Consider the following 23589-nt stretch of genomic DNA (forward strand, 5'->3'; position numbering starts at 1 on the left):
TATAGGAGTCGTAGCCAGCCTGAGACAGACAGTATTTATTGACTAAAACTTTCTAGGCAAACACACAAGCAAATGAAAACTGTACCTGAGAAGTTAGCGTGAATTTTTTAAAAAAAGAAATCCTGTCTTTTTCATTTTTATAACTAAATATAGATTCAGAACCCCAAAACCTTGTACATACCTTCAGCTTTAATAATTTGGCATTGAATTGGCCACCAAATGACTATTTCCAAGGAATAGCTCAAAGCAAAATGTAAAAAGCGGTTACTTTTGCAACTGAGAGTTTGTGCTAATTTAAGGCACCAGCCCTCAATAATGCAACATTGTTCTGAGGGCAATTAGCAAAAGGATATGAGGGAATGTGATGCTAACAGCCAGCACCAAGATGAAGGTCTACCAGGCTTTGCGCGTTGAGCACACTGTTTTATGGAAGTGAGTCATGGGCAACTTACAGCTGTCAGGGGTGATGCCTCGGATGTGCTGCGTCAGGAAAATTTTGGGCATCACATGGCAGGACAGAGTTTCAAACAAAGCTGTGTTCTCCCAAGCCCACTGCTAGCTTGGTCATGTCCAAAGAATGGAAGATGGCAGAATCCTCAAGGATGTGTTCTATGAGGATCTGGCTTCAGGCACTGGGCTAATTGGCAGACCAAGTCTGCATCACAAAGATGACATGACATGAAAGCTGGCAACACGAACCTTGCCATGTTGCAATCCCCTGCAGATGACCTTTATGCCTGAAGACAGACAGCCCAGGCATGTATCTATAGCAGTGACCAGAGGAGGAAGGAGTGCTGGAAGGAGTGCAGAAAGAAGAAACACCACAGTGTATCCCTATCAGCACAACCAGACGCCTGCCCCAGCTGCAACAAAGCGTGTCTCTACAATATTAGCTGCTTCTTTGATAACAATTTGTAAATTATGGCATGCTATTGCACTCATGCCTGTTGTCTTTGTCCATGGAGTTTTCTTGGCAGGGATACTGGAGTGGCTTGCCAGTTCCTACTCCAGGTAGATCACGTTTGGTCAAAACTCTCCACTATGACCTGTCCGTCTTGGGTGGCCCTGCACGGCATAGCTCATAGCTTCTCTGAGTTATTGAAGCCCCTTCGCCACGGCAAGGCAGTAATCCATGAAGGCTCCAATACTTTGGCCACCTCATGAGAAGAGAAGACTCCCTGGAAAAGACCCTGATGTTGGGGAAAATTGAGGGCACATGGAGAAAGGGATGACAGAGGACAAGATGGTTGGACAGTGTTCTCAAAGCTATGAACATGAGTTTGACCAAACTGCGGGAGGCGGTGGAAGACAGGAGTGCCTGGCGTGCTCTGGTCCATGGGGTCACGAAGAGTCGGCCATGACTAAATGACTAAACAACAACAACATTGCACTCATATTCTATTTTGAGCCATCAACATCTGGTTGGCTACTGCAGGAACAATATGTTGGACTAGATAGGTCTTGGTCTGATCCAGCAAGGCCCAATTATGTTCTTATCTATGCCAACAACAGGAAATAAATAAAATGCAGTGTTTTCAGAGAGAAAACACACAACCTTGTGAACCATATATAGCTATAGCGATGAAACAAGCACTAAATACTCGTATTGTGGTGCAGTTACTGCTGGTATATGAATTACCTTTTCCCATGCTTTTCAATCAAGGCAGTTACTGCATCATCTGTAATCCGGCATCCATTAGTAGAAAGGCACTGCAATCTAAAACAGAAAGCAACAGCAATTATCTTCTTTTATTTGAGCAATTAAGCAATATGCAGCCCAGATTTGAGCTTATGTTATGATTTCTCTACACGGATAGTCTACCTACATAGGAAGACACATGAAAGCATGAAAGGTAGTCTAGATCAGGAGCAAATGGTAGACTAGTAGTTTTCTCAAAGACCTGAAATAGATAGACAGGGTTTCTGACTCCCAACAGTTTAACAACAACAAGTAACAACAACAACAAAACATTTACTATGGCTGGCATTTAGTTAACTAATTATTTGCTATGGCTGGTCATGTATTTCTCAGCCTCCATGTTCCATTCTCACCTATTAAATGCAAAATATACACCCTCAAAAAAAAAAACCTAGTCTAAAGGACCCCTTAATCTTCTTGTTTCTACAGATCCATTCTACAGAATGGTACCCAATTGTGCACAACAGTATGAAGGACAACAAATGTTTCGGTTTTTAATTGTACCTTATAGATGATGCTACTAAGGCAATGAGTCCTGAATCAGTAGCTCCTGTCCAGCTAATATCTACAGTTGTCAGGTTATGGCAAAAGGTGCTTGCATGAAGCAGAACTTTGTCCCCTCTAAATCCAGGACCACTGCAGCTTTTTATATTCAGTTCCTATGTGCAAAAGAAAATTCCAAGTGTGGGTTCATTAAAATGACTTTTCTTCTTTGATATTATTATTATTATTATTATTATTATTATTATTATTATTATTATTATTCTTTTTAATATTGTCATAACATTTTCAAGCAACCTCATTTAGGGGTTAGGAATGCCAGAATCAAATAAATAAAAGGGGGGGTGGTATTCAGCCCCCACTGGTATTCAGCCTCCTACTGACAGAGGGTTCTATCAGCCGAAGAGGGAGGCAACCCATTTTAATTCATCCCCTTCTCCCCACTGCACCTCCCACATTGTTCCAAAGAGCCTCAATTCTCTGAAGCAGATTTGTGAGAGATGTGGTTGGGCTACAGGAGGGAAGGGGAAATTGGCACACGCATACGCACAGATCCCCAACCCAACACGGGCCTCCAGGTCCGACTGATGGAAGACTTCATTGGATATCAAAGTGCCTTCCATCAGTATAGGGACATACTGGATGCAACCCAACATATTTTATACAGCACATTTTCCTTTTAACCCTAACCCTAGGCAAAGCTTTTATGAAATCAGGCTTTATTTGTTTATATAAAGCATTATATAAGGTAGAATACACAGGGTTCCTAGTTTGTCGCCACTGACCAGCTCTATACCTGCTTAGTTCCAGAAAGGTAGCTGTATCATGTGCCTTCAGGCCGTGGCCTTATTATAAATGAGATGTCTGCAAGGTCAATGAATATTATTGAGATTCCTACTGCACTAATTTCAGCCTCAACTGTGAGTTGCAGCAAATATTCAGCACTTTCACGGCTCTTCAGATTTCACAGAAAACAAAGTAATCTTGTTGGCTTGCATATCAAATTGTTATCTCCTGCTCTGCTTCGGTCATGGTTCATTTAGATGTTTCCACTGCAGACGCATGCAAACACACTCCTTGCCCTCATTTGAGCTAATAATAAATAATTCTTATGTCATGGATCAGGAAAATACTATATTGTAAAAAGCATAAGAAAATACAAAACTGGGATCCTTCCAATCAAGAAGTAAAACATCATTTCCTTTGGTTTGCTTTTATGCTAGCTGGAGCTTCACTTATTTCTTAGCAGGCAGCTGTGGATCCAGTGACTTCACTGTCAGTAAGGATGGATGAATCTGTCCACTTTGGTTTTTCTCATTTTCCCATTCTCAAGTTCAGTTCTCCACATTTATTTATCAGTTTGCAATTATTATTTTTTAAAGTCCTTATGGAAATTAATCAGCACAAATTTATCCCAATATACACGTTTTTGAAAAGCATATTTTTTCTAATATTTCTAAAATGAATTTTTGTATGTGGTTTTCACTAATAAATGCAGTTGTCTGCACACTTTACCTTAGTCAAGAACCCTGGGTTCTTTTGTAAGGAAAGGGAGGATACAAATCTAATAAATAATATAAATAGCATATGCATTTTCTAAACACTTTCTTGGCTGCAAAACTATACTGCCAAATTCAGATAACTGCAAATTTTGAAGTATATATTTTGGTTAGTTTATTGTTCTGGAAATTAAGTAAATTTGCCTTTAAATACAAACTTAACCAAATTTCTCCCCTAGTGTTAGCTAATAGTAATGTTTCCTTAATGAAGGCTATTAGGCTGTAACTTTTAATTGCTAAACCAATATTCATAAAACTTCAGAGTGCTAATGGTGGAAATCTGTGTGGCTACAAATGGGTCAACTTTAACTTTTAAAATTTACGAGTAAACATCTATGGCATGACCAGTATAAAATCTACAACTTTAAGAATACATGATAGAAAATGTCCACATTGAGCTTTGCATTCATAAAAAACAAAAAGTGTGTTATGAAATGTTGCCATTCATTTTTTATAATCCCTCAGGTGTCCCTAGGTCAGTTTTGACATGCCAGGAGCCTTGCAAGTTACTGAACTCCCTTATTCGAGTGAAGGGAACTTGTGATCATGCTAAAACTTAGTCAACATCAAGGTGTTTTTGCCACAATTTGTTTCTATTTCCAACTACTGTTTTAATGCAGATGTAAATACATGCAGATTTAATAAATTAACTAAACTCATTTTGTTACTCAGCTACACTTTTTAAGCAAGTGAGGTGTCCGATTACTAATATCCTTATCTATGGTGTCAGAACAACAGGGCAACAGCTAACAATGATTTTAAGTGGTATATATTGCAGGGAGTGAAGAGCTGTTTCTGGAATCTACATTTTCGGTGATTTCTTCATTTACAATCAGGTGGGGGGTCAGAGACAAAATGAGGCCAGGTTCAAAGACACAACAAAGTAGGCTAAGCATGTGATTCTTACATTTGTACAGTAGGCTACTTTCTAGCTGTAAAAGTCATAGGTTAGGGTTTAAAAATAAATTTTAAAACCCCCCACATTATTTACTTAGAACAGCAACAACAACTAGACCCCCACACAGCACAAAGTTGTAAGTAAAATGGACATTACTCAATTCTATGAATTACTCAGCTGTATGTAGAGTATACATATTTTGCTAAATTAATATGAAGAATTTATGTACAGTATTATCTATCATATGGGATTATGAGCTCCATCTTGTGGGCCCTTTTCATTCTCTTTCTCAATTTCTCTCTTAATTGAATTCATTCAGTAAATAACAGAATTAATCATTTTGATTTTTCAAAAACTGAACAATATATTAATTGTTCGTTAATCTGTAGATATAAGCAGCCCACACACCTCATTATAATGCATTTGCTTAAAATCTACACCACCTTTCCTCCCTCTGGGATGCCACTTCTAGGCTCAGTAGGAGAAGGCCTGTTCCTGCAGTTCCTCTTTTGTCTAATCCCACCTCCCAATTTCGAGTCTCTTTTAATTGCCTGTCCAGTGCACCTGCTTCTGTGCTCATTTCCACAGATATCACAGAGTCCTTGGATTCAGCTTGTATCAAGTTTTGTTCAACTAAACCTTTATTTTATTCACTACTGTATGAATACGGGACACGGGTGGTGCTGTGGGTTAAACCACAGAGCCTAGGGCTTGCCAATCAGAAGGTCGGCGGTTCAAATCCCCGCAATGGGGTGAGCTCCCGTTGCTCAGTCCCAGCTCCTGCCAACCTAGCAGTTCAAAAGCACACAAAAGTGCAAGTAGATAAATGGGTACCGCTCCGACAGGAAGGTAAACGGCGTTTCCGTGCGCTGCTCTGGTTTGCCAGAAGCGGCTTAGTCATGCTGGCCACATGACCCAGAAGCTGTACGTCGGCTCCCTCGGCCAATAAAGCGGGATGAGCGCCACAACCCCAGAGTCGGCCACGACTGGACCTAATGGTCAAGGGTCCCTTTACCTTTATCTAATGTAGCATAAAGTATGGCTTCTCTGATTATTTGCCTTGTTAAGTGAGGATCCAGAATGTAGCTTTGTTTTTCTAAACTGAAGCAGTAAATATTTTACAGGAACTAAACTTCAGAGCTGTGGAATATTATGTCCTCTCTGATATAACTCCCAAATATCCTGGAATATGTGAAGTACCTGGAGTGATATCCTTTGTCCTACTGCCAAATATCTGTAAACTGTAACTACTTATTGAATATAAGGATGCCACTTGAATGTAAGGATGCAACTGTGTATATTCAACAGGGAATATTATGTATTCCCTTACTATGTGAGATGCTGTCACACTCTGCAGTTAGTGTCACCGCCAACATGCAGCCATGTCAGCTACAGCAGGCAGGACCAGACAAGCTGTTTAATGGAGGGTGGGGAGACATTTCTTACAGCAAGCTATTTCAGCAAGCCACTGTATGGAAGATCTCTTGCCCCTCCAGGAAAACATGCCTTTAAAAGGAGGTGGGGCTTCCATTAGCCCCACCAGCCTGGCTAATCATCAGGGATGATGGCAGCTGTAGTGCAGCAAAATCTGGGGGGGCTCTGGTACCCCACTTTTGATGTACATAGTATAGGTTATTATTTCTAAAGGTTTTTAAAATTAAGTTTACATAGAAGTCCACAGTCCAAGCTCTTAGTAAAATGCTGCTAATAATAATAATAATAAAGTTATTCATTATTAAAGTTTTACAGCAATTGCCGAGACAAAATGATGTTTCTCCAAAAGCAGAGTGCTACCTTAAGAGATTCTCCACAGTGCTGGAAGAACTGTTTTAATCCCGCATCAGTAATTTTCTGGGCTTCATCGTGGCAATGATCAAGAGTGAAACATTGGGGGTGGCGACTCCCCAAGCTGATCAACCGCTCATCCTTCAAGCAGTGGCAGTTCGTCAGGTGGATCTCCTTCCCTGGGGACAGAGAAGCCAGGTTTTTTAATCTGCAGACTGATACTTATAGCATTTTATTATTATTACTTTTTAACTAAACAGCAGAAATAATATTGAGGCAAACAAAGGCTTTGCCCCGAAAGTGAAAATTAAAGACAAGTCAAGAGTTAAGTATGTCTAGAAGAATAATGTGTTCCTGGAATCTGCTATCAATAGTACAGTACTTACTATTTAGTCAAGTAGCCTCCAATGCCAAATCTTATTACTCCTAAGGATTTATTGACATCAATGGCAAATACGCAATCACATCATGCGTTCAGAAGCATAGCCACAACAGCTTGATTTTTAACTCTACTTTGCTCCAGCACATAGATTCAAGCTAGTTTGAAAACCTTAAGAGGGCTACACACTAGCATGCTGATTTAAATCAAAACAGAGTTTCTCACAATGCTAAAGTTGATGCCAAAGGCCTTTGTTTGTGGTGGTAGTGCAGATGAGCAGAGGATACAGAACTGTGGAAAGCACTCCTGGAATTGTGGAGAAGCATAAGGAATAATCCCTACGGATAACCTGCCCCTTTGCATGGGATACACTATAGCAACAAGGTGGGGAGGGGAGAATAAAAAAGGGACAGAAGGCATGAAAGGAGACCTATGTGATCCATCATTCATTCATTTATTCATAAGATGTTTGAGACACTTTTTGTACATAAAAATGGATAAACCAATGAAAACAGTTTTTGAAAAGCACAACATATAGCACAGAGAGAGCAGACAACCCATACCTATCGTAGAAACTTAACAGAAAGCACGTGGGGGAAACAAAAGTCTTGGTCGAGGAGGAAATTCTAGTGAATGCATTTTAAATATAATAGGCAGCAGTGTAAGAATGCAACAATATACATTTTGTCATAATATAAAGAGATTCTCTACTCCAGATAAAATGCCATAAACAAAACAAAGTAGCATATGAGGACCAATGACTCCAGGATATAGGATAATATGAAATATAACTAGCAAACATACAGAGCCTACCTGGTCTCAAACCCAGGAATTAGGAAATGAATTCCCAACCTTAGCACCTCATATTATTAGGGAAGGGGGAGAAATTCTTAACTAATTCTTACTTCCCATAACAATCTGCTACCTGAGATGCAGCTATTCTTCAAAATTCACATTTATCTGAATTTTGTGGTGCAGTTCTCAGACAAAATGTGTACAGAAATTCATATACTAGGAGAAATGTCCGCAGCAATAACAAGCAGACAAAATATATTACATTGGGGAATTATTTGAAGAAATGTGCTTATTAAGAAAAAGTGCAAAAAAAGTTTATTTGAACAATTGTGCACTAAAATGCTAGTGAAGTTTTGTGAAGGCTTTTAAAAAAAATTGATATGGAAATGTAGCAATATGAACTTAACACTGGAAAAATAAGAAACAAAAACTGAGGAATTCTTACTTTGTACATACTGATGGTCTTTCACCTATGCCATCACTGTTTTCACATCTTAAGAGCAGTAAAACATTTCCTTTATTACATTTTACTGCTGCTTTTAAAATTCTTCTGTTTTTGCATGTTGTGGCTTACATTGTTTTATTGTAAACCAGTCTGGAATCTGTTTGATGAAGGCTGGTATATAAATTTGTCAATCAAGTAGATAAATAAAAGAAGCAGAAGTGTCCAATTAGTACAATAGCTACCTTTGTTTCCAGCCTAACAAACTAATCAGATTTGAGTAACTTGAGGACCGCTGCTCACAACTAGGTCCAGCCTTGCATGAAGAATAGCTGAGCCGTCGGTCATGCCCGGTTTCATTCCCAGAATCAGATTGTGCCGTTCAGCTCCCTTGTATCAACTTCCTCCAGCAACAGCGCTGATGATGTCAGCTAATTAGTTCTGCACTGCTTGACTCTGTGCGCAAGACCCAGCTTATTAGCCCCAGCATTAAAAAACCCATTAACATCCCAACAAAAAAAAAGAATAACCACCTGAAATTATATGCACATATTCACGTAGCCGCAGGCTTGTTAAAAGCCCAGCATTTCTGACAAATACAATCCTGGCAGTATCCAAAAGTGTTTGTCTCCAAGCCTTCCCCTGCCCACCACCCTTCTCGGGGGAAACAGCTTTTAATCCTCAACTGGTGAAAATGATTTTGTTCCCTGTGGTTCACTCCCAGCTGATACCTCCTTTGTTAGTTCCCTGGTCTCTTTCTTGTGTTTAAGAACCCAGCTCCTTCAGTCAGGATATGTTAAGCTACAGGTGACTGGCTAGCAGCCCCCCGCATGTGCTGTGGCTAAGGAAAGAGAGATAAAAGTCCCAGGCCTTAGCATCCCTAGCATGAAGCGGAAAGAGCTAAACACTTTGTTTTAATGAAACTGCTTTAATGTGTGTGGGGGGGGAGAGCCATTGATTCCTGTTGTCAGCAGTACTGTGGGAAGAGGTTCTCAAGAACTGAGTAAGTCATCCAGACATATTTGCAAGGAAAGGGCTCTTTGAAGGGTTTGACTCTCCTCCTGTGTATCCTGTTATCGTCACTCACTAGTGTACATAGCAACGGAATTAGCATTCAGCTGTTGGGTAAACTGTTAAGGAGACTTGGACAAGAAACAGTGCAAGGCGGTAGCAAAAGTTTGATGAAAATCGCTACGTGCCCTACACATTTAAAAACTCATAGATCCGTTTCCAACATGGATGTAGCTAAGAGGGGGGCAGGGGGGGAGAGCTGCCTCCCCTAGAGCAAGAAAAACAATAGAAATACTTAACTAACTGACCAATCACGTCGGTTCTGTCCCCCCCAACAAAAGTCCTGGCTACACCCATGCTTCCCAACAGTGACTAATCACCCGACAAAGCATTTGATCCTTTCTATTTCAAAAAAGGAAAAAAGATAGATGTTCTATATATGCATAAATAAATTGAATATGAATCCCATAGTTAATTGTATGGATTGGTACACATAAAATGGTTTGGAAATATGCAGTTTGAGATTAAACCATTTTCTGTATATTTTGATGGTCAGGAGCCCAGTTTGGAGCCTTGAACCCGGCTCTTTTCAAGAGCTGGGACAGAGCCATGTTATTTTGGCAATGGTCTCCCATATATATCTGTCAGGGAACTGACATCTAAAGCGCCGGAGGCGCAAAGGCTCACTGAGGGTGAGAGAGCAGTAGCAGCGGAAGAGGGAACCAGTAGAGGGCGAGCAAGAACTCCAAGGGAAAGTGAGTCGGAGGGATGGCTCAGAGACGCTTCAAGCGAAACCAGTGGGGAGGTCTCAGGACCTCCTATAGGGACACCCACACCTCGACGGAAACTGTCACGCCGAGAGGCCAGACGACGTGTTTCCGTTAAGGAGCTTTTATGTTGGAAACGTTTCCGAAAGCAGCCACTTTCGGATTCTACTAGTGATTGACGCAGCCATGCTGGAGGGGCTCCGTCACAGGCAGAGGTTTGAAAGCCTGATCAAACTCTGAGGGACTTGCATTTTACGCACAAGCAGCTCATCGTCCCATCACAGCAATCCGAAAGGCTCCGAAAGCCAGCTTGTGCAGGGAGAAGCATCATGAGCAATCCAGCCGGAACCGGGGAAGCAGGAGCAGCTGGAGGAGGTCCAAGCCTGGAAGAAAGGTACAGGGCGTTGGAGATCCAGTTGGCGCTGCAAACGGCGAGGCTTGAGGAGAGGAGGGCTCAGGATGCAGAAAAGGGAAAGGAGAAAACCACCCCGCTCGCCAGAAAGGTGCCAGGATTGGTGCAGAAATTCGGGGGGGATCCCAGGAACTATCATGCCTTTAGAACAGAGATGCAATACGCTCTAAACTTGCAGTTTGATGACTTCCCCGATGAGGAATCGCGAGTGGCGTATGTGATTGGCCATCTCGAATCCGGGGCGAAAGATTGGGTTAGACCCCTGATGGCAGCGAATAATGAGATCTTAAAGGACACGAGGAAGTTTTTTCGTGCCATGGACCTGATGTTTTCCAGCGATATTGAGCAGGGGGTGGTGCGAAGGCAGTTAATGGCTTGCCAGCAAGGAAGCAGATCTGTCCGTGAGTACTGGACTGAATTTACCATGTTGATTCACAAATTGGGGTGGGACCTATCGGCGGAGCCCATCCAAATGCTTTTCGAAGAGGGGCTTTCTTCAACCGTCAAAGATGAGCTTTCCCGGGGCCCCAGGGCGGAGTCTATGGACCAGTTAACCAAATCTGCGCTGGCCATAGGAGCGCGCCAGGAGGCGAGGGCTATGGAAAAGCGGGAAGGGAAAGGAGACCGTTGGAGGGAGTTCCGCATTCCAGACATTCCAGAGCCACCTTTCCCGCCGGCAGAGCCGATGGAAGTTGGAACAGCGCGGGCGCGCGCAGTTTCAAATCCCAGTGAAGGGCGGAAAAAGGAGGGAAAGAGCGCCAAGAGATGTTATCTCTGCCAACAGCCAGGGCACTTTGCCAGAGTTTGCCCACAAAGAAAGGAATGGCAAGGGATGGCAGGAGCTGTTGGGGGAAAGGAAGAGGAAGGCAAGGAGCAAGTAAAAGCCAACGCCTGGCTGCCACCGTTGGGGCACAGCAGCCAGGCCAAAGAGCAATGAAAGTGCCCATGCCAGAACCCCCCAGACCCGCTTTAGTGATAGAGGTGTTACTAGAACTGCCAAACGGACACCCACTAAAGGTCAAGGCGCTTTTGGATTCAGGCAGCTCCTGTAATTTCATGAGTAAGGAGTTTGCAGCTGAGCACCAGATACAGACTATCCCTTTAAGTAACCCCTTGCAGGTGACTACGATTGACGGCAGAGAGCTGTTGGGGGGAGAAGTTAGCCAACAGACTGTCCCGATGATAATGAGAGTGGCAAGGCACACCGAACAGATAGCGTTTAATGTGGCCATCCTGGGAGGAGCGCCCATCATTTTGGGGATGAGCTGGCTGGCGCTACACGATCCGCTAGTGGGCTGGCATCAGAGGGTGGTCTCCTTTGGGTCAGCGCATTGCCTAGAACACTGCAAGGAGGGGAAGGTTTCGGGAGGAGACAGAGTCACCCTAGCGGGGATGGAAGTGATGGACAAAGGGAAGGTGCCCCCGCAATACGCAGATCTGAGCAACGTATTCAGCGAAAGGGAAGCAGACAAACTGCCACCGCATAGACCCTTTGACTGTCAAATCAACCTACTCCCAGGGGCCCAACTCCCAGTAGGCAAGCTGTACGCCATGTCAGACAGGGAGATGCAGGAGCTGAGGGAGTTCATTGACAAAAACTTGAAGCGAGGTTTCATCAGAGAGTCCCGAGCGGTGGGGGGCAGCCCAGTGTTCTTTGTGGACAAAAAGAACACAGACAAACCGAGACTGGTGTGTGACTTCAGGGCCCTCAATGCAGTGTCGGAGCCCCTGGCTTTCCCTATGCCCCGAATTGATGACATTTTGACCAGAGTAAGGAAGGGAAAGATTTTTACAAAACTGGACCTGCGGGGGGCGTACAATCTGATACGCATAAGGAAGGGAGATGAATGGAAGACCACCATGTTTACCCCGTTGGCAGCCTTTGAATACCTCGTTATGCCCTTCGGTCTACAAGGGGGCTCCGCGTGTTTTCAAGCTTTTATAAACCACGTTCTGGGACCTTTGCTCTACAAGAATTGTGTGGCCTTTTTAGACGACGTGTTGGTGTATTCGGAAAATGAGGAACAGCATGTGAGGGACGTTCGAGAAGTGTTGGGCAGGCTGCAAGCCAACCAGCTGTGGGTGAAACTGGAGAAGTGCCAGTTTCATGCCAAGGAGGTGGAATTCCTGGGGTACCGCTTGTCAGACAAGGGATTGGCCATGGATCCAGGCAAGGTCCAAGCGGTACTGGAATGGAAGACACCGAAGACCAAGAAGGACGTGCAAAGATTCTTGGGATTTGGGAACTTTTATCGGAAGTTCATCAAGAACTTTGCCCACTTGACGGCGCCCATCACCGACTGTCTCAGCAGCAAGAAGAAATTTGTTTGGACGGCAGAGGCGGATCGAGCCTTTGAAGAACTGAAAAGGGCTTTCGCCTCGGAAGAACAACTTCTGCATGTGGATTTACGAAAACCCATGAGAGTGGAAACAGATGCATCCGACCGGGCGGTAGGGGCGGTCCTTCTTCAACCGGGGAGGAGTGCGTCGGAGTGGAGACCGTGTGCCTTCTTCTCGCGGAAGCTGAATAAGTCCGAGAGGAATTACACGGTGTATGACAGGGAACTACTTGCCATTCACGAAGCATTCCGGAGGTGGAGACATTTATTAATTGGGGCACAACACAAGGTGCAAGTGTGCACCGACCACAAAAATTTAGAGTATTGGAGAACAGCTCGAGTGCTCAACCAACGACAAGTGAGATGGGCACAGGAATTCTCCAAATTTAACTTTGAGATTTGTTATGTGCCAGGCCCAGAAAACGTCAGGGCGGACGCGCTCTCACGCAAACCAGAATATTGGGAAGGGGAGGGGGTGATCGAAGAGAGACATGTCATCCCGGAGGACCGCTGGGTGTGTGGGGCGGCGATGGTGGGGCAACGAGAACTGGTGGAGGAAACGGAAAATGATGAATATGCCCAGGATAAGCTCAGAGGTCTCAGGGGGGAGGGCGAGAGCCCCGGAGGTTTTGAGGAAAGAAATGGGGCATTGTATTACAAAGGGGCACTGTATATACCCGAAGGTGAATTGAGGGGGAGAGTACTCAAGCAGTTGCATGATAGCCCCACGGCGGGACATTTTGGGCAACACAAGACCATGTGGTTGGTTACCAGGGAATTTTGGTGGCCTAAGGTGAGGGAAGATGTAAGGGAGTATGTAAGAGGGTGTGACCAATGTCAGCGAGCCAAAGGGGAAAGAAGGGCGCCGGCAGGGTTATTAGAACCTTTACCCACACCAGAACGGCCTTGGGAAGCGATATCAATAGATTTTATGACGGATCTGCCAAGGTCCAAGGGGAAAACAGCCATCATGGTAGTAGTAGACCTGTTAACTAAGATGTGCCACTTTGTAGCATGCTCACATGCAGTCACAGCGGAAGAAACGGCGAAGTTGTTTGTGGAACATATCTTTAGGTTGCACGGGGCTCCCTCGAGGGTGATCTCAGATCGAGGCAAACAATTTACTTCCAGGTTCTGGAGGAAGCCCATGAGCTTGTTACACGTGGAAGTCAATTTTTCAACTGCCCGGCACCCTGAAACCAACGGGCAGGCGGAAAGGGCAAATGGCATTCTTCAACAATATCTTAGGTGTTATGTCAATGACAGAGAGAACGATTGGGTCGAAAAGTTGGCGTTGGCAGAATTTGCCTACAATAATGCGGAGAATGTGTCCACAGGGATGAGTCCCTTTTTGGCTAATTACGGGTGTCACCCCAGGGCATTTCCAGGGGAAGGAGGGGAGAGATGGAGCGTCCCAGCGGCTGAACATTTTGTAGAAGAGATGGAAGCCATCCATCAGCAGCTCCAGCTCAACTTAGAAAGGGCTAAGGCACAATATAAGAAGCAGGCAGACAAGAACAGAAGGGAAGGTGAAACCATAAGGGTGGGGGATCAAGTGTGGTTGTCAACCCAAGGGTTGCCGTTCAAAGGGGGTTGTAAGAAACTGAGGCCCAGAAGATTGGGATCCTTTGAGGTGATTCAGCAGGTCAACCCGGTAGCTTTCAAACTCCGATTACCCAATCACATGAAATTGCACCCAGTGTTCCACAGGTCGTTACTGTCACCATACAGGGGAGGAGGTGAAAGGGAGCACGTCAGGGGACCAGCCTTGGAAGAGAGGGAACGCCGCAACCATGTAGCGGAAATCCTCGATTCCAGGTGGAAGGGAAATCAGGTGGAGTATTTAGTGGCGTGGGAAGGGGAACCGGAGTCAGAAAACACCTGGGTAAGTGCGCAGGAAGTCAATGACGAGGTTTTAACAGAAACGTTCCATCAAAGGTTCCCGAGGAAACCTCAGCCGATAGCAAGGTTTAGGAGGGAGTATTTCGGCACCACCGATGAGGAAGAGGAAATGGAAGGGTTCGCGGAGTCGGAGTTGGAAGAGGGAGTGGACTCTGATGACGAAGAGTACCTAGAGAGTAGGAACAGCAACAAGTGGAAGGAAGTGTTCGCGACGTCGGAAGATGAGGGAGGTTCTTTCAAGGGTTTTACCTCCTCACCGCCAGTAGGAGAGGAGACGGGAGGGGGTGAAGGGGGCCCTGGAGGGGAGGTGGATGTCAGGGAACTGACATCTAAAGCGCCGGAGGCGCAAAGGCTCACTGAGGGTGAGAGAGCAGTAGCAGCGGAAGAGGGAACCAGTAGAGGGCGAGCAAGAACTCCAAGGGAAAGTGAGTCGGAGGGATGGCTCAGAGACGCTTCAAGCGAAACCAGTGGGGAGGTCTCAGGACCTCCTATAGGGACACCCACACCTCGACGGAAACTGTCACGCCGAGAGGCCAGATGACGTGTTTCCGTTAAGGAGCTTTTATGTTGGAAACGTTTCCGAAAGCAGCCACTTTCGGATTCTACTAGTGATTGACGCAGCCATGCTGGAGGGGCTCCGTCACAGGCAGAGGTTTGAAAGCCTGATCAAACTCTGAGGGACTTGCATTTTACGCACAAGCAGCTCATCGTCCCATCACAATATCAATCATGTGTCTGATTGGCTCACCCTCAAAGCCTCAACAGCTCTTAATTTATCCGTCTTCGCCCTTCCTGGTGTGTGGCTGATCACACTACCATATAAACTCCCCCAGGAGCAGCTGTGGCTCTACAAAGGGATGTGGACTCTCCACAGAAGTTAGGATGTTTTAATATCACACTTCATCCAAGCACAGAGACAGCATTCATGGTATTTCACTGTCCTTCTTTTATCCTCTTAACAATCCTGTGAGGTAGGTGAGGCTGGAGTGACCATCTCAAGTTTACCCAGTGAGCTTCAGAGCAGAGTGGGGATTCGAATGCAGGTCTCCCTCTTCCCAGTTCAACACTTTAACTACTCCATCACATCGGCTCATAAAACCTGGTTCAGCTTGATCTCTAGGATGGTCATGCATCCTCAGTACTCTATTTCAAAGGCTATCTGGTCTAAGTCTAGTCTAAAGATAAATAACTATAAGAAGGAAGAACAGGGGCCTTGAAGTTGTCCATAAATAATGAACAGTTTGACAAGTGCATTAGCATGTACAACATTTGTAAAAATTTATGTCCTCATTCTGATGTTGCAGTTCCTCTCTCTTTTTTTCTTTATTGTGCGATATTTATAAATTGGCTCCCCAAATGACTTTCCACATGTGCCACAGAGTCCCTAGAGGAGTGAGGGGCAATTTAGAACAATAGTGAAATGCTGATGTTTCTCAACAACAGAGGCGTCTAACCTGCAGCGTGCAGCTGTTGTTGAGCAACAACTCCCATCATCCCCAGCCATTGGCCATATGGGCTAGGAGTGGGAAGTCCAGCAACATATGCAAGGCCACAGGTTAGTCACCTCTCCTCTACAGGAAGCAAAGATAGATACAGCAGTCTGAATAAGGACTGCCAATGGACACAGAGAAATTTCAAATACTCACTGCATGAATGAACATTATTCTATGAGAATCAGTACCATTTTTAGGGCTGCAAATCACGCATCTTCCTGTGTTCAAGAGTGTTTTATTTAGGGGTGAAGTTTTGCTTGGCACAAACAGCTCACAGATCAAGTGATCTTTCAAAGCAGAGTCATCTGTTATAAGCTGTGCAAACAAACTGTTACCAATTTATTAGTTTAGCTTTTCCAAAACAAGAAAAGATGAGGGAGAGAAGGTATTCGGTCCAGGCTTAGTGTGGAAGGTGGAATCAGTGGACATTTTTTGTACACTAGCACCCTCTGAACACCCATGTATGATGGTTTGGGGGTTCTTCAGTTTTTCAATATGGTCTTCAACTCATAGTAGCCTCCTCCTTTTCATGTCCCATCTATGGCTGTTTCCAGCACTGCTTTTTTCCATGGTAGAGTGCTCCCAAAAGCTTCTCTTTGGCCCCACTCCTAGCCCATGAAAGCACAAGCAACCCACTGTAGCCTGCCCATTGCCTTGGCTGTTACTGCTAACATTTTATGTTCTGTGAAAACATTCAGAATCTGTTAAGCAAGATTCAATTGTTAGAAAGAAGAGTGCTGTTTTAGGTACAATTTAGGCCACATGTGCAAGGGACATGGGTGGCGCTGTGGGTTAAACCACAGAGCCTAGGACTTGCCGATCAGAAGGTCGGCAGTTTGAATCCCCGCGACGGGGTGAGCTCCCATTGCTCTGTCCCAGCTCCTGCCAACTTAGCAGTTCGAAAGCACATCAAAGTGCAAGTAGATAAATAGGTACCGCTCCAGCGGGAAGGTAAACAGCGTTTCCGTGCGCTGCTCTGGTTCGCCAGAAGGGGCTTAGTCATGCTGGCCACATGACCTGGAAGCTGTACACCGGCTCCCTCGGCCAATAAAGCAAGATGAGCGCCGCAACCCCAGAGTCGGTCACGACTGGACCTAATGGTCAGGGGTCCCTTTACCTTTACCTTTAGGCCACATTTGCACCACACATTTAAAGCAGTATTACCCTACTTTAACAATCATGGCTTCCCTATTCCCCTCACAGAGCTACCATTTCCAGACTGGTTTAAAAACTGATCCCTCTTCCCATGGAACTCTGGGAATTGTAGCTCTGTGAGAGTAATACAGGTCCCCTATCAACTCTCAGCATCCTCAACATACTACAGTTCTCAGGATTCTTCGTGGAAAGCTGTAACTATTGAAGTGGTTTAATAGTGTTTTAAATGCATGGTGCATCTTTGGCCTCAATCTGAATGCTGCACCGAAAGTGGTGAGTGTTCGGAAGGTAAGGCTCAGCATGTATTCCCAGCTTCACATCAGCTTCTTTGGATGCTGGTAATCATATTGCTTGAAAGTTATTTCCTTGTTTCCTCCTGCTCAATCATTATTTCCTTCAATTTTCTTCCCATAAACTTTAAACCTTGTTTGCAACACCAACCATGCAGAAAGCATTCACTTCAGAAAATCAAAAGAAATAAAATATATGGCGGGCAATCCTGGCTGCATCCAAGTCACCGGAAAGTTCACCACAAAGGTCACCACAAAGAACTCTGCATTACCTGCCCTCCAGGAAATCAAACTTATTTTACTGTTTGGCTTATTTACTGAAGTTCATACATAAGTTCACCCATTCCCTCCCCTTACTGAAACTTTTGCCACAAATTTGCTCTTTTCTCAATTGTTTGCAAGCTGCTTCAACCACAAAACAGATCAGGTTTTCTGTAAAGATTCAAAGATCAGGCATAACGCTAACCTTGATTATTAAAAACAAAACACAGTCACTTCTACAACATTTATGCAGCATTAGTGAATTGCAGCACTTGGCTTTGTCTAATTGCCCACCTTTGTTTGCCCAAGGTGTTCAGTATTTGCTTTGGAATTCAGTGTGGGAATGTGACACAAGCGCAGGTGTACCTGCTACAGCAGTTGACCTTCAGTTTGTTTTCCTCCCTAGCCACAGCCCTTAGCATGCTCCTTTTCTCAGAAATTTGCCAGCAGGAGCCGGCCCACTTTCATGCAATGGGATCTGGCACTTTAAACAAACATCGTTTTGTTTTTGTTTTTCCTTTTTAAGGAAGGAAGTAGTAAAATGAGAAGCTTAATTTCTCTGTAGAAAAATTACAAGGCCTCTTCTTTATCCAAAGATAAGAAGCCATGGCTCTGTAGCCAGAAATGGCTCATAGAGTGGGGCAGAGCTGCTCTTTCCTAGCTTCTCAGAAGGAAAGTTGCTCTTGCCCACCAGTAGGAGCAAGGGGTAAAGCGGCAGGAAGACTGGCACAGTGCAAACACACCAGCAGGAGACCGGACTGGCTTCATCAGTGCATTTGCACCACTCCAACCTCACCCCCTGCCTCCTTGGATGCAATAGCAACCCACCTGTCCATAAGGTTGTATAGCAGCTCTGCCCCACGTGGCAGGTTGGATCCAGACCTTCTGTAAACAGAAGGCATCCTTCTGCTCATAGAAGTGACTTGGGTCCATCAAAGGATTCTGCTGGATTCTTTGATGATAGGTAGACAATAGATAGACGTGGATTTACTATATTGTGAGGCAGGAAAACATACACAATATGTATAACTGGCTGTATCACAGTGCTAATTCTTTTCAGAGTAAACCCACTGAAATTAATAGGCCTAAGCTAATCATGTTGATTAATTTCAATGGGCCTACTCTGAGTATGACTGACAATGGATGCAATGCAACAGGTTCCAGCAGGTATCACAAGCATTGCTCTACTAATGCGATGCCTGCTCACACCATTACAGTATGTGTTCCAAATTGGAAGAGAGCAAGCACCAGGAAGAGCTGTGAGTGGGGGGCAATGGGGTGGGGGAGGACACAGAGCTGTGTGCACCATGTAGGCTGCCTGGCACCCTGAAAGCAAGCCTTCTGCCCTCAGGTGTCTCATCACCACCACTGAAGTAATTTTCATCTGCCCATACAGTCAGTTTCTGTGTGTAGAATTGGGAGGGGGGATTTTTCTGGACCAACAGGCATATATCAAATTTTGAGGGTGTGGAGGCGCCAGTCAAAAAATAGCTGCTATGTGGGGATGTGACATAACAAAATGGCTGCCAGGGAGTGTGTGGTGTAAGACAAAATTAGACAAGACAGCCTCCCTGACAATCTTATGCTTACCGTACTAAGTCAGCTATGTCCTACTGGTCCTGATCTTTGACTGGTCCTGAATAAACATACACTGATGCTGTTGCTATCTAATAGCAATTCCTCAGAACCAGTACAAGATGCCCATACATGATCTCATTTCATAGAAATTGCTTAGAAGGTGCTGTCACATTTTGCTCAATAACTTTCTTTTTAGGAGGACTAGGGACTCCCCACGCCTCAGAACCTGGGTCACCCGCCCAGGGCACCAGTGAAAGGCTTTGCAGGCATCATGGTGCCTGAATTTGCCAGGCTGGTTACCTTAGGATTTATCCATTCCCAAAGGTACTTACAGAAGGACTCATCTCCTGCAAGCCGATGAAAACGTTGACAAACTTGGGAAACCCGAGTAATATCTTTATGAGTCAGCAGTGAGAAGATGCAAAGCCACAATTCATCAGGAAGAAGGAGCCATGGTAAGAGCTTGCTGTCACTATGCCATTCCTAAAAATCAAAAAGATTCCTGTGTGTTGTGCCAAATAATTGGGGGGGGGTGTAGGGGGTGGAAGAAAGCCAATCAACTTCAAAGTAATGGCACACACCTGAGCAAGACAGCAAGGAAATAAAACTCAGTTGATCCAATTTCAAAATTGTATTTTCTTTGTCTCACTAGCAACTGTGAGGAGCCTATTCTTGATGGGACAGAAACACATCAGTCTCCCATCTTAAAAAATTGTTTCCAAAACTTCTAACTTCTATGTTATTCAGCACACAAAATATACTTACCATAAAATATACTTACTGTATTTATTTCATCATATTCTTTAACAGCAGTTTCATGCTCCTGTCTGAGTTCTGTCCCTGTGGAAGCAAAAAGATTTTACTTGGGATCCCCAAAGTTGCACTAATTCGACAAACCTTTCAGAATCCTTTCGATCAAAATATTGCATAACTTGACCTTATCTGAATTGCATTGTGTCTCAAAAAATCTGTAACCTGAATATTTTTTAATACCAGCTTATAACAGACATAAGTCTATAAGAATTACTGCATAGAAATGGGTTCCGCTATAACTGCAAATAGTGAAGCTCTCTTAAAAAATCCTGGTATTCAAATGGGATCACGTCAATTTTTGCATCATGACTATATATACCGTATTTTTCGCCCTATAGGACGCACTTTTTCTCCTCCAACAATGAAGGGGAAATGTGTGTGCATCTTATGGGGCGAATGCAGGCTTTCGCTGAAGCCTGGAGAGCGAGGGGGGTCGGTGCGCACCAACCCCTCTCGCTCTCCAGGCTTCAGGAAGCTATCCGCTAGCCGTGGGAGACCCAGCTCTCCCAGGGCTAGCAGAGAGCTTGCCTGCACCCAGAGGCTTCGGGAATAGCGCAGCGCACCGGGGGGGGGGGAATAAAAAAAATTCCCTTTATTCCCCCCCCCAAAAAAAAAACTAGGTGCGTCCTATGGGATGAAAAATACGGTAGTTCATCTATTGAATTACCCTGTGGGGGAAAAAATAAAATTGTAAGCCTTTTATCTAAGGAGAGGTTTGGGTGTTGTTGTTTTTCACATGACGCCTTCTGCTTGCTTCAGGAGCTCATTGGCAGATCAACTCGGCTCTGGAAAGCAAGGAGGAGGAGGAACTGACAAGCTCCAAATCAATCAATAAATAATCAATTAATCAATGGAAGTGCTGGATGCAAAAACACCCTCGTGCTCCACATTTGTCTCCATTTAATTCTCCATGCAGAATTGAGGATCACAGAATAATATTCTGCAAATATGTCACCCACCTCCACAAAATGCTCAGCGGGAGAGCACTTACTGCATCTTGCATACCCAGGTTCAAACCATGGCATCTTCGGGTAAGATGGAGAAAGGAAGATTCGTGTTCAAATTCCTGGATGGCTGCTGACTGTCAACAGACCATATGAGCTAGATAGACCCTTTATCTTGGCATAAGATGGCTTCCAGGGGCGCCGACATAAAAAATATTGGGAGGGCCCATACCGACTTATAAAAAATATTGGGGGGGGCCCAAGACCTCCAAACCGCTGCTGCTGGGGGAACGAAAGGGGCGAGCCCCGGGCTGCCCCGACCTTAAGTGAACCTGTGAGGGCCCGCCCTTTGCGGCAGCCGATTGGCTGCCGCCGTGGGCGGTGAATATTAATGATGTATCATTTTTGTGCTTCATGCTGTGGCCACAGACATGTGATCTGATGGTGAATTTGGGGTGACCCAATGCAAAAATCCTGAGAATCCCTGTGGATCCATGTTTTGTAACCACGTTTTTGCACCATTGCAGCCCCAGGCAACAGTGGGTGTGTGATTTTTGGGGGGCAGGCTGTAGCCATGGACATGCTATGTGCTCTGATGGTGAATTTGGGGTGACCCAATGCAAAGATCCTGAGGATCCCTGTGGATCCATGTTTTGTAACCACATTTTTGCACCATTGCAGCCCCAGGCAACAGTGGGTGTGTGATTTGGGGGGGGCAGGCTGTAGCCATGGACATGCTATGTGATCTGTTGGTGAATTTGGGGTGACCCAATGCAAAGATCCTGAGGATCCATGTGGATCCATGCTTTTAAACCACATTTTAAGTGGGGAGGGAAGGAAAAACACAACGGACAAGGAGCACGAGAGGGGTGTGCAGAGAAGCAGCTGGCTAAGAATGCAGGGGAGGGGTATAACGGCAGGGAGGAAAGGAAGGCAAAAGTTTTCCCTCACCTACCCACCCAAGCCAGCCAGCTCGCACGCGCGCTCTCTCTCTCTCTCTCTCTCCCCCTCCTGCCTGCTTGCCTGGAGGGGAGGGGCTTTCCCTGCTCTTTGTTCCATTTGAGCAAACACAGCAAGGAAACAGAGGAGGGTGGGCAGTAAGACCCTGAGGCAGAATGCAGGAAAGCAGCCGCTTCCTCTTTTTGAGGGAAAAATACGGTAATAATTTTCTTAAATTGTTGGGGGGGCGGAGCCCCCCCAAACGAATTTTTGAGGGGGCTCGGGCCCCCTCAGGCCCCATGGAGTCGGCGCCTATGATGGCTTCTCATGTTCCTGTCACCAAAGTGCAGCTTCTCAGCCTCACCCTGAAACCTTTGTACATGTATGCCCAGTGCTTTTTTCCTAAAAGAAATTTTTAGGGGTACTCTCATTTTCCAACATCTACCTCAATACACAAAAAAGGAAATTGTGATGCCACAATTCAAATATTTCTTACGGGCACAGAAGCTGAGATGTGCATACCAAGTTTTCCTATCTAATTCATTGGAAATAAGTAAAATTCCCCATTGAAATAAATGGAGGAGCTTGAACAAGCAAGAGAGCTATGAGGGCAGGGACGTGTTTTTTGTTTGGACTGTAGATTTTCTGAATGCAGTTACTCTTCCAGAGAAATTAGAAAATATACACTCATCATATTTTCAACAGATCAAAAGGCACTTTACTTGTCCAACTGATTCACACATATACATCTTCTTCTTCACTAAAGTGGACAGTGCAGATTGCCCAATGATGGATATCACATGCTAAATGCATTAGGACCAAAATCTACTGAGTTGCTTTGGGTGAAGGCCAGCAGATTATGCATACCCAATTGGAGTTTGGGTGTGGTTTTTTCTGTATACAATTGGTTCACTTCTATGAAAAAAACAAAAGAGATATGCCCCCCAAAAAACCCACAGAATGATTGACAGCTGTATCTCAGTTCACAGTATATATACAGGCATTAACTTACATGCATTTGCATTTTTAAGAAAACTTTTCCTTGTGTTCTGATTGTTAGATGTTTTCTTCTGATCTTTACATGGTACAGTTGTTTCAGAGACGGAATGCATAGTAGTCTGTTTACAAGGGTTGTAGCCTATATAAAAGCAGAAATGTGTAACTGGAGAGCGGGGAAGCTTATTGGAGCAATATATCCTATTGTACAAACATTTAGGTACAAGATCAAGAAAAATATTCTGAGCCAAATCATCCAGGATGTCTGACATCATCTGCAGAAATTACAGCAGATACATGTCTTCCTGCCACTCATTCTGAAGCCTCCCACAATGCAAAGCATGAGGAAACAGGGCGGGGGCAGCTCTCATTTCTTGCAAAGACAGTGCCAACTGCCACAATCCTGCACCCCTTTCACATGGAAACAAATATGAGAAGAGAGGCTTTGACACCAAGTAGGTCACTCCAGATTTCACACACCTGAAGATGGACGGCTCTGAGACTTATAACTTCCTTTCCTTGTTCTTTCACTGGTCTGTGCTGGTCTTTGAGTATGTTGTGATCTATTGAAAGAAAAACAAACAAAATTAAAGGGGGGGGGAAATACTCCACAAGAGCCAATATGGATGGA

The 23589-nt window shown here is 44.6% G+C and overlaps 1 protein-coding gene and 1 long non-coding RNA gene across 3 annotated transcripts in view; one reads left to right on the plus strand and one right to left on the minus strand.

The window, feature by feature from the left end:
* The window catches only part of LOC309380486 (uncharacterized protein), a 48929-nt gene that overhangs the window by 16288 nt on the left and 9052 nt on the right, over positions 1–23589 (minus strand). For both annotated transcript variants that reach the window (XM_081930425.1, XM_081930426.1), the window contains exons 4-10: positions 23439–23521; positions 22975–23100; positions 20048–20106; positions 19599–19749; positions 6452–6621; positions 2204–2358; positions 1640–1717 (exon numbers count right to left, since the gene is read on the minus strand). In XM_081930425.1, coding sequence (XP_081786551.1) covers positions 1640–1717; positions 2204–2358; positions 6452–6621; positions 19599–19749; positions 20048–20106; positions 22975–23100; positions 23439–23521 — 822 coding nt within the window. The remainder of the gene's footprint in view (positions 1–1639; positions 1718–2203; positions 2359–6451; positions 6622–19598; positions 19750–20047; positions 20107–22974; positions 23101–23438; positions 23522–23589) is intronic.
* LOC309380759 lies at positions 9019–20929 on the plus strand. The gene is made up of 3 exons (XR_014173116.1): positions 9019–9225; positions 19591–19721; positions 20839–20929. It is a non-coding gene; the product is annotated as an uncharacterized lncRNA (long non-coding RNA).

Source organism: Podarcis melisellensis (genome assembly GCF_964234715.1).
Source record: "Podarcis melisellensis genome assembly, chromosome: 11".
NCBI classification, from domain to species: Eukaryota; Metazoa; Chordata; class Lepidosauria; order Squamata; family Lacertidae; genus Podarcis; species Podarcis melisellensis.